Source organism: Phycodurus eques, chromosome 8, assembly GCF_024500275.1.
Source record: "Phycodurus eques isolate BA_2022a chromosome 8, UOR_Pequ_1.1, whole genome shotgun sequence".
Classification (NCBI taxonomy): domain Eukaryota; kingdom Metazoa; phylum Chordata; class Actinopteri; order Syngnathiformes; family Syngnathidae; genus Phycodurus; species Phycodurus eques.
The window spans coordinates 3,255,473-3,267,564 of record NC_084532.1 but is presented as its reverse complement, the minus strand read 5'-3'; the positions used below and the strand labels follow the sequence as shown (position 1 = coordinate 3,267,564).

Below are 12,092 nucleotides of genomic sequence, written 5' to 3'. Positions count from 1 at the left end.
ACCACACTTCTCTGATGCATGGGTCTTCCTGCTGAGAATGTGAGCTGTCAGCTAAAGACATTTGAGGCAGTGGCTGACTGACAGAAGAGACACTACAATAAGCTCTGGGTACAGCATGCTTGGAGGAGCCCAGGAGATCCACAGCTCTGCAACGGTGAGGATGAGGTGTTCTAATTGACGACATGTGACAGACAGCTTGGATGCTGGTAGGAGACATGGACACTTCCTCTTCACCAGACACATCGCTGTCAGCATGAGGACGCCGTGACAATGCATCTGCATCAATGTTTTGTTTTCCAGAGCGATATTTCAGGCTGAAATCATACATTGATAGCTCCGCTAACCATCTATGTCCTGTTGCGTCCAACTTAGCGGTGGTTAAGACATATGTTAACGGGTTATTGTCTGTGTGAACCTCAAACTTGACTCCGTAGAGATAATCATGCAGCTTGGTAGTGACAGCCCATTTTAAAGCCAGAAATTCAAGTTTATGCGTGGGATAATTTTTTTCATGACGGAGAGAGGCTCCTATTTACAAATGCAATCGGGCGCAAACCTTCTCCTTGGTCCTGATAGAGGACACCTCCTAAACCTTCTCTACTTGCATCAACATGCAGAACATAATCCAGATTTGGGTTTGCGATTGCTAGGACAGGTGATTCTGTAAGACTGACCTTTAATGTCTCAAAAGCTTTCTCACAGTCTTCATTCCACCTTGCCCCAAACGGCTCTGAGGGGCGGTACCACTCTGTTGTCTTCATGTCTGTTTTTGAGTTCTCTTTCTCTTTGTTGTTCTTTTCCATTTAAGTCTTTCCTCCTGGCCTTCCAGTCACAATGCAGCCCTGCAGTAGCTGATTGAGCGGATGACAGACTCTGGAAAAATCTTTCACAAACCGTCGGTAGTATCCGCAAAACCCAAGAAAGAACGGAGAGCAGTGATGTTCTCTGGGCGTGGCCATGACTTCACAGCTTTGATCTTTGAAGGATCAGTAGCAATGCCATTGCTAGAAACAACATGCCCAAGATAGGTTACAGAGGGACAGCAGAACTGACATTTATCCAAAGATAATTTAAGTCCCTCTTCCTTTAATCTGTCAAGCACTTTAAGAAGGCGCTGCTCATGTTTCTCCAATGTTCTCCCGAAAACAATGACATCATCAAGGTACACTAACACTTCCAGCAGATTCATATCACCAACCGTCCTTTCCATGATACGCTGAAACGTGGCTGGTGCTCCGCAGATGCCTTGTGGCATTCTCTCAAATTGATAAAATCCTGCCGGACAGGTAAATGCCGTTTTTTCTTTGTCAGCATCACATAAAGGGATCTGATAGTAGCCACTTCGGAGATCAAGCATGCTGAACCATTTGCTACCACTCAGGCATGTCAGGGCATCCTCCACACGTGGGACTGTATACTGGTCAGGAATTGTTCTCCTATTTAATGTCCTGTAATCCACGCACATACGTATGGTCCCATTTTTCTTGCGGACCACAACGATAGGTGACGCATAGGGGCTTCTAGACTCTGAAATTATTCCAGCTTCTTTCAAATCATTTAAATGTTTTCTCACATCCTCCAAATCCTTTGGAGGTAAGCGTCTAGAGCGTTCTCTGAATGGTTTGTCCTCCGCACACTCGAATGCTGTGTTGTGTGCTCTTTGCACAACCAACGTCAAACTCACTACAGGAGAAAACCTCTTTCCTTTCCATCATTCTCTGACACAGCCTCTCCTTCCACTCAGGAGGCACAGGAGAATCTACGAAGTTGAAAGACGAGGGGGATAGTTGAGATGTGGACGGCTTAGATTACATCCACCCTGTGCAAATGAGCAATTTGCATACCACGTTTCAATGTCACAGAATGATTTGATACATTTCTCAAAGTTACTGTGATACGACGACAATGAACAGCGCTTGCTTTATCAATAACAGGCATCACTAACAGTTCTTCAGGGAAGTAACGCTCCTCTGGGCGTTCTACAAGAACAGCCTGACCAGAAAACCCCCCCGCAAATTTTGGCACGCCAACCACTTTTGCAACGCCACCAGGAGACAGCACTAAGGGCTTCTCTCGAGTGAACCAGACTGACCTCTTTTTAGGTCAGCTGTGTCATCTGGGGTGCTCCGAAACTTCTCATAAGCCTCTTTTATTGCTGGGTGAACAGACATGTTATGTAAGAAATTATCTCCGTTTTGTGTCTTGCAGGACTGAAATAAGCTCCGAACTATGGAGGTGTTTGTGCCAACCACAATAGAAATCTCACCTTTCATGGCTGGGTCTGGACACACAAGCACAAGTGTTTCTATGGTGTTAGCTACACCCACTACATCTCCAGCAAACTCAAGTTTCAAACACATATAACCATCATATGGATATCGGTCTGCACTGAGGCCCCAAATCTCCAAGCACTCAATAGGGGTCAAGGGCAGGTGTTTCAGATACTTGTCATAAAAGGAGCGGTACAGCAGGGTAACTTGGGACCCACTATCAAGCAAAGCTTTGGCGTAGATGCCCTCAACTTGTACAGGAACAACAGAACTAGGTCCAATTAAACCCTCTGGCAAATCAGCCTTGCTTTCTTTTAGCGTATCACACTTTGTGGAACGTGTTCTCTCCAGAGCATCAGGCTGTTCCTTTACTGAGCTCCTGGGAAGTTTCCCATCAGCTGTTTTGCTTTCAGGAGACGCTTATTTACTTTTCGGAGATTCTCTGGGTTTTCACACTCCCGCTGAATATGACCATCTTCACCACATTTGTAGCAAAAAACATCTGCACCATATTGAAATCTGGGAGTTCTCTCTTTTCCACTTGGATATTTTACAGCAACTTTTTGAGTGTGGTTCTGGATTGCATGCTGTGGTGGACTTTCTGATGTGGCGACAGAGACAGATAGCAGACGTGCAATATCACTTTTAAGCCCCTGCAGTTCCTTCTTCAGACTCTCTATGGCATGGTCGGTCTCCACTCCAACAGCTACTGATGGTGCAGACTCTGGTTGTTTTGACACCACTGACGCCGTAGCACAACCTGCACACTTAACCGCAGATGAAGAAACAACATTCTTCACTCTTTCTCTTTCAAGAACCATCCCCTCTTCTTCTCTTACCTCACGAAGGAGCTCTGTGAAGCTTGGAGCGGGCTTTAGCTTGTAAGTCATCCTTATACGAAGTGCAGCAAAATCATGAGTGAGAGCACCTCTAGCAATTTGCTCGATGCGTGTCATGTTCATGTCAGTGACGTCGATCCCATCTTTCCGATGAACAGCGTGCAGCAGTTTGTCTAACCTGAGTAAGTATCTTGACAACTTCTCAGTTTCTTGCTGGAATGTGTTACGGAACTTTACCATGAGATCAGCTGCACTATCTGTGGTCCCAAAAGCTGTTTCTAGTGTCTTAAGATACTCATTGGCAGTGGCACTAGGGTTAGTGGCTCTTAAACCCCGGACAATATCTGCTGCGGGCCCTTTGAGACTTTCAGCGATTGTCTGTTTCTTGACAACATCAGAACATTGCCACTCATCCAGCAGATGGGTGGTCTGTTCCGCCCAAGAGTCATACTCCTCTTCTCCAGGTAGCGTTGGCTTTATGCCCGAGAAGAAGCGAAGTTTACGATAGCCTTGTCCGTCCATAGGCGGGGCTTGACATTTTTCCACAAGCAAAGAGATGGCATTGACAAGCTCTGTGTTCAAGTCAGGAACAACGGGTGGGGCAGGCGTGGTCTTAAGCAAACCTGTCACATCATCTAAAGTCTTTCCTTCACTGGCTAAGAATGATACTATCTTGGATTGGAAACCTCTTTTGTCACTAGTCACATGGAAAGCCTGAAAATCAGGGACACTCACTACCCACAAGTCTGACGGGTCCCCAGCAACCAACTGTTCAGGTAAGTCAGTTTTAGTCATGTCATCTGTGGTCTCAACTAATACGGACTGATTGTTGTTTGTGCGTGTTAGACACCGTCCTCTGATTTTAGTGCGACCAAAAATTATAACTTCATCAAGTACCTTGTAAATGTTCTCATCAGTAACATCAAGAGAAACCCCACTAAGCACAATAGAATTCTTAACATCAATACCTTTGTCGTCACACCATTTGATTATTTGTTCGGACTCCATGTTTTGTTTTGAGTTGTTTTTTTTTTTTTTCCCAAAACCAGTCACACAAAACACACTCAGTATTGTGATTACAGTGCTATTACAACCCCGGTCAACATTGACCGAATTTCTTCTTTTTTTTTTTTTTTCTTTGCTCACAAATACACTAGTACAAATACAACTGTGGGTTTTTTTCATGCATGAATGGCATTTTTAAGGTGAGACCACATCATTTCATTCGGATTCAAGTCTGGACTTTGACAAGGCCACCAGAAAACATTATTCTTCCTATTTTTTTTGTTCTTCTTCAAACCATTCAGAAGTTGACTTGCTGACCTGTCTTGGATCAAGGTCCTGCAGCAGAACCCAAGGTCATGAACAGATGGCCAATAAATCAATCCATCCATCCATTATCGGAGCCGCTTATCCTCACAAGGGTCGCGGGCGCGCTGGAGCCTATCCCAGCTATCATCGGGCAGGAGGCGGGGTACACCCTGAACTGGTTGCCAGCCAATCGCAGGGCGCAAACAACCGTCACAGGGCACATATAAACAAACAACCGTTCGCCCTCACATTCACACCTACGGGCAATTTAGAGTCTTCAATTAACCAACCATGCATGTTTTTGGGATGTGGGAGGAAACCGGAGTGCCTGGAGAACACAGGGAGAACATGCAAACTACACACAGACTGGGCCGGGGATTGAACCCCAGTCATCAGAACTGTGAGGCAGACGCTCTAACCAGTCGTTCACCGTGCCGCCGGCCGATAAATCTCTTTCAGGAATTTCTGGTGAAGAGTAGCTCATCAATTACAGCAGGTCATCCAGGTCCTGAATTAGCAAGCAGCGTCAGACCATCACACTACCACTATCATGTTTGACTGTTGGTATAAATGTACATTCATTAATTTTCCGTACCGCTTATCCTCACTCGGGTGGCGGGCATGCTGGAGCCTATCCCAGCTGACTCTGGGCGAGAGGCGGGGTACACCCGGACTGGTCGCCAGCCAATCGCACATATAAACAAACAACCATTCGCAGTCACAGCCACACCTATCGGCAATTTACGAGTCTTCAATTAAGCTACCATGCATGTTTTTGAGATATGGGAGGAAGACGGAGCACCCGGAGAAATCCCACACAGGTTTTATGGCTTCACAGTCATAACAGCCTTCTGAGGGAAACCGTAACTACAATGTGGCCTGCGACAAAAATGACTTTGACACCCCTGCCATAGAATATTCTCCCAAAAGTCTTTGAAATCATTTTTTGCATAAGTAGGACAGTACAGGCCCTGAGTTCGGTAAGCACATCCATATTATGATGCTCCCTGCACCATGCTTCACAGTCGGGATAAGGTTTTGATGTTGGTGCGCTGTGACATTTTTCCTCCACACATGGTATTGTGTGTTCCTCCCAAACAATTCAACTTTGGGCTCCTCTTTCCACAGAGTATTTTCCCAGTAGTGTGAATTCCAGGTTAAAAACTGTTCTTTTTTCCCATGCTTTTTACAGCATTTCCACTTTTACATGATATTTCTTGCACTGTATGCTGTTTTAATTGTATGTTTTTAATTTGTTCTTCTTTGTTTTAAATGTTTTTAATCATGTAAAGCACTTTGAGTTACCTTGTGTATGAAATGCATGAACAAATTTCATGTGCATGCATGCATGTTCATGACAATAAAAGGTAATTCTTCTTCTTTAATGTTTTACGTATGGTAGAGTTGTCATCAGAGATGTTGGCATGTGCCAGTGATTTCTGTAAGCTGTTTTTTTTTCTCCCTCGTTCAACATTCTGTGCTCTTGCAGTCATCCTTACACGATGGCCACTCTTTGGAAGAGAAGCAACAGTGCTGAACTTTCTCCATTTAGAGACAATTTGTCTAACCAATGTAATAATAACCAAGTTGTCTAACTGATGAACATCAAGACTTTTAGACATACTTTTGTAACCTTTTCCAGCTTTATACAAGTAAATAATTCTTAATTGTTGGGTTTTTGAGAGCTCTATTGTGGGAGAAATTGTACACATCAGGCAATGGTTCTTGACAAGAGACAATTCTTAACTAGTGTGTGTTTTCTAGTGGCCAGAGGTGCTTTAAGCCACACCTCGAATCCTGCTCATTGATTGGATTGGATGTGGATTGGCTCACATCTGACTGATTAGCTCTTGGAAAATCCATAGCCTAGAGGTTCACTTACTTTTCTCTCCCTGTCCTGTGAATGTTTACATGTTATTGTCTATAAAAATATGAAAACATAATTGTTTGTGTGGTATTAGTTTAAGCACTCTTGTTTATTCTTGTGATTTAGATGAAGATCAGACTATATTTTATGACCAATTTATGCAGAAATTTAAGATTCTGAAGCATTCACGTAGTTTTCACACTGTATTAGCTTTCTTGAAATGTATAGCACAAACAAACATGACTCCCACACTCATGTTCAACAAGTGAAAGTATCATATCCTAGAACTGCGGTCTGGTATTCCAAAATGTTCCTCTTTCACATCCAGCCTGCACATAGTAGTCTGAACAAAGCACAACAAGGTCCAGCTTCACTATCATCATTCTCAATGTTGTCATTTAAAAAGATGTCTCTCACACAGACATTTCCTTAAAAGCTGTGCTACGGTAAACCACATACAGTTCCCTCCAAAAGCATTGGAAGGAAAGGTCAATTCCTTTGATTTTAAATAAAAACTGTAATGCTGAACTTTTGTCTCATATCTTTTAATCTGAAACCGAAATGTCTTCAGTATACATAAAAAAACAAATGAATTGACCATGCTGTTCCAATACTATTGGAGGGAACTGTATATGCAAACAGGTTTTATCTTGGTGTTGAGTATTGCAGCGCGCGCGCGCACACACACACACACACACACACACACACACACACACACACACACACACACACACACACGCACACAACAGCGTTGTGGCTTTTTAGAAGACCAAATCAATGATCTCAGTGGTTCTTGCAGAAAGCCCTTTAAGAGCTGTACTTTACACATGACACAACCAAGACAACGAACAGCACAAATTTTCCTCCTACAGGTCTGCAAAGGCCTTTGTTTATGATATAAACTAGGTCACTAACTTGAGTTTTGGGGGAATTCCTGTGCAGTGCTCGACAAGCACATAATTCCACACCGGTGCATTTGATGTGTTTGTACGTGCAGTGGGGCTCGACTGTCGAAGTACCTGTAGGAGTTGGACAGTCTCTCCAGTCGAAGTATCCAGCGTAGATACCAGGCTCCAGAGAGCCTGCGATCGGGTCAGCTCTCCTTTCAATGTAAGTATCGAAAAGTTTTTCCTCCAGTTCCCGAACAGCGACCATGCTCACCTGATAGATGAAAATGTATAAGTCACCATACTTGCAATGACAATGCCACAAAGGTTACAATTGATCATTCATCAAAAGTCTTAAATCACATCAAAGATACAACTAAAGCTTGAAGCTAGGTTTTTTTAAAGCGTGCGAAACTGAGCTGAAGTGCTGTTCTGTTATGGCATAAAAGGGTTTCAAAAACTTATGGTGAAAACAAGACCCTTTTACAATTACAAACTTATTTTCAACATTTAGATGGAATTCCACAATGATTAACTTTTAAAAAGACATTTACAAAATACCCACTAAAAGTACCACCCAAAGCAACATTTTTATATATTCACACTTAAATTGTGTCTCTATCAATAATATAATACCCATCCATCCATTTTCTGTACCGCTTATCCTTACTAGTGCTCTACCGCTTATCTTCACAAGGGTCGCGGGCGTGCTGGAGCCCATCCCAGCTATCTTTGGCCAAGAGGCGGGGTACACCCTGAACTGGTCGCAATAATATAATACAATTAATAATAAATTATTATTATTATTAATGTCTTCAGTATACAACAAAAACAAAGGAATTGACCTTGCCGTTCCAATATTTTTGGAGGGGACTGTACATCTCTCAAGAAAATGAACAAAAGTAAATGAAGTAAAACTAACTAGCAAAGTAAACAATCATTGTATAAATACATACAAACAGGCAATACAACTATACACTCTGGCATACATTCTTCAAACCCAGTTTAAAACAAGTTATATTAAAAATCTTTGATCGTGACTTCTTCTACTTTTTTTGTTACTGCCAAGTGTGTATCTCATTGCTTGCACCATACTGCCCCTCAGAGGTCAAGACGACCACAGCAGGAACAGCAATCCCAACAATGCACACACAGAGAAAGCTATACTGACAGGAAAAATAATGGAATCGAATTTTGTACTTTAAAAGTATAATTTGTATTTATTATTTATTGAGGTTATTTTTCATGGTTTTCCAATTTATTTTCTTTAATCTATTCAAATGTAGGCCACTGCAGTGGCCATGATGCAATTTAAATATTATTTATTGGTTTTATTGGTATATTTATTAAATATTAATTTAATATATTCAATTGTGGCGGCACAGTGGACGACTGGTTAGAGCGTCTGCCTCACAGTTCTGAGGACGGGGGTTCAAATCCCGGCCCCGTATGTGCGGAGTTTGCATGTTCTCCCCGTGCCTGCGTGGGTTTTCTCCGGGTACTGCGGTTTCCTCCCACATCCCAAGAACATGCATGGTAGGTTAATTGAAGACTCTAAATTGCCCGTAGGTGCAAATGTGCGTGCGAATGGTTGTTTGTTTATATGTGCCCTGCGATTGGCTGGCAACCAGTTCAGGGTGTACCCCGCCTACTGCCCGAAGATAGCTGGGATAGGCTGAAGCACTCCCGTGACCCTCGTGAGCAGAAGCGGCTCAGAAAATGGATGGATGGATGGATTATTTAATTGTAGTACAGGTGGGACGGTGGGCGACTGGTTAGCACATCTGCCTCATAGTTCTGAGAACCAGGGTTCAAATCCCGGCCCCGCCAGTGTGGAGTTTGCATGTTCTCCCCGTGCCTGCGTGGTTTTCTCCGGGTACTCCTATCTCCTCCCACATCCCAAAAACATGCGTGGTAGGTTGATTGAAGACTCTAAATTGCCCGTAGGTGTGAACATGAGTACAAATGGTTGTTTGTTTATCGATGCCCTCCGATTGGCTGGCGACCAGTTCAGGGTGTACCCCGCCTCTCGCCCAAAGATAGCTGGGTTATACTCCAGCACGCCTGTGACCCTAGTGAGGATAAGCAGTACAGAAAAACGTTTTGATTCAAATGTGTGAAATTATATGACGTTTTTGGTCTGTCTTATGATAAGGGAGGCATACATGGTAGACTCGAAAGTGTCTCAGGAGAATTTACACATATCTGATTAGTCTTATATTGACATCACAATACGCTTCTCATCCACAGCATGAGCCACAACAAAGAGCAGATGACTCATTTATTCTGAAGATCAGTTATGTGAAAGTAAACTTTTAGAGTGAAAGAACCTGAAACTTTACACTGACCCGTGTGATTTTCTCAGTGCCTGTCAATCCATGCTTCTCAAAGTGATCAGCCAGATTGAGAAAAGTGCGTCTCTCCAGGTAATGGCAGTTACTGAGGATTATAAGCAAGCGTTGTTCCTACAAAGACAGAAACATACTGTACATATTACATGTGATGTGACAACACTGATATTATTAGATCCTTGTTTGTAAATACCTGTAAAATGTTCAGAAACCTGGAACTTTCCTTTACCTAGTTTGTCTCAACATATCAAAAGGTTTTTATTTTTCAAACATAACTTATCTGGAACAGTGTAACCCCCTTTTAAAAAAAAGAATTTTCCATAAATAACACACACTTTCTGACAATCACATGAAATGTGATACAGTATACTATACGGGACATCGAGCTATCACAACTTCATGAACTGAAAATGGAAGAAAATGGGGGTCCCCGGTTACCCAAAGTGCATATGGAACTAAATTTGCAGTGTTTGTGTTGCACTTCATGCAATGGTCACAAAGATTATATTTAGACTAAGCTCTTGATTGGTTTATATACTGTATGTATCTTCAGTACAGCCTTTTACCCAAAGCCAGCAATGATAGGGCTCTCGCTCACCCGCAACTAATGAGGACAAGTGACATAGAAAGTGGATGCATTGTACTTATCATACGTATGGAATAATATAATCAACATTCTCTAATCCTTCAATCAACATTTATAAATTTCACTCACAGGTAGAGATTATCACAATTTTCCATCTATATTAGTGTTGAAATCCATCCATCCATTTTCTGTACCGCTTATCCTCACTAGGGTCGCAATCATTGTCCAAAAAAGGAAAAAATAAAAATCATACTGATTCTTCCCTGGAGAGAAGTTAAATCTTCACAGCTAAGTAACCTTCCGTAAAAGGCACTCTGTAAAGATACATGAAACATTAAACTATAGGGAAATTAAGCAATTATGACAATAAGAAGAAGAGCAAGAATAATTATAACGTGGGGAGAGTTGAAAAAGATATATATTTTACTGAGATTATAGTGCAGTGCAGTATATGCAAAATTGCTGACCAATATTTTGTCTTAAATTCTGTAATGTAGTTGTCAAGTTCTAATGTGGATGGAAAAAAACAACACTGTTCTGTGCCTGAAAGCATCCATCCATCTTCTATACAGCTTGACTCTAAATTGTATTTGGTTGTGAAAGAATGTAAGTGTGTAGGCCTGTCACGATGATAATTTTTCGAGGATGATATATTTCTCCAAAAACAATCATGATAAACGGTGACAGTTTTTTTAATGCCTCTGAGATCCTGAAAAATAAGGCCAGACCTTATCAATTTTTATATTATATTTTATTTTTTGCTTTAAAATCATTATTGTTGTTGTTATTATTATAGTTTTTCTTATTATACTTTCCTCTTGTTTTTCTACTACTACTACTACTACTTGTTTTCTTTATTCTGTAATATGGATCCCCTTGGGTCTAAAAGGAAGAATCAAGATGTCCAAGACTAGCCTGTTTTACATGGATTCTTCTATTCCAATTATTATCGATTAAACACCTCAATCGGAATAAACAGGCTGAATCCGAATGGAATTTCATTCGGTTTCACAGGAGTGGAATATTCTTTTTGTCAAACTGATCAGTAAATGTTCGCCATCTACAGTACCCTCCAAAAGTATTGGAGCGCCAAGGTCAATTCCTTTGTTTTTGTTGTATCCTGAAGACATTTGGGTTTAAGATCAAAACATGAATATGAGACAAATGTTCAGAATTCCAGCTTTTATTTCATGGTATTCCCATCTGGATGTGTTCAACAACTCAGGACAGAGCACATTTAGTTTGAAGCCACCCACTTTTCAAGTGAGCAAAATTATTAGACATTATTAAATTAACTTAAAGTGAATAACATTTAATATTTGGTGGCATAATCCTGACTTGCAATAACTACATCAAGCCTGTGACCCATTGACTTCACCAGACTATTGCATTCTTCATTTGAAATGCTTTTCCAGGCCTTTACTTCAGCCTCTTTCAGTTCTTGTTTGTTTCTGGGGGTTTCTCCCCTCAGTCTCCTCTTCAGGAGGTAAAATGCATGCTCTATTGGGTTAAGTTCCGGTGACTGACTTGGCCAGTCTAAGACATTCCACTTTTTCCCCCTGATGAAGTCCTTCGTTGTGTTGGCAGTGTGTTTTGGGTCATTGTCTTGTTGCATGATGAAGCTTCTCCCGAATAGTTTGGATGCATTTTTCTGCCAGAAAAATGGTTTATTTATAGAGTTCTGCTGCTACTATCATGAGTTACATCACCAATAAAGACTAGTGAGCACGTTCCAGAAGCAGCCAGGCAAGCCCAAGCCATGACATTACGTCCAACATGCTTCACAGATGAGTTTGTGTGTTCTGAATCATAAGCAGATCCTTTCTCTCTATACACTTCGGCCTTTCCATCACTTTGGTAGAGGTTAATCTTGGTCTCATCAGTCCATAAAACTTTGTGGCTCATCTCTGTACTATTTTGCAAAATCCCATCTGGCCTTCCGATTCTGTTTTTCTGATGAGCGGTTTGCATCTTGTGGTAT

At 41.7% G+C, this 12,092-nt stretch overlaps 1 protein-coding gene across 5 annotated transcripts in view; it reads right to left on the bottom strand.

The window, feature by feature from the left end:
• The window catches only part of exoc2 (exocyst complex component 2), a 126,854-nt gene that overhangs the window by 10,263 nt on the left and 104,499 nt on the right, over nt 1-12,092 (bottom strand). For 3 of the 5 annotated variants that reach the window (XM_061682859.1, XM_061682862.1, XM_061682860.1), the window contains 2 exons: nt 9,523-9,639; nt 7,307-7,448 (listed from right to left, as the gene is read on the bottom strand). In XM_061682859.1, coding sequence (XP_061538843.1) covers nt 7,307-7,448; nt 9,523-9,639 — 259 coding nt within the window. The remainder of the gene's footprint in view (nt 1-7,306; nt 7,449-9,522; nt 9,640-12,092) is intronic. The other 2 variants (XM_061682861.1, XM_061682863.1) reach the window with 1 other exon arrangement.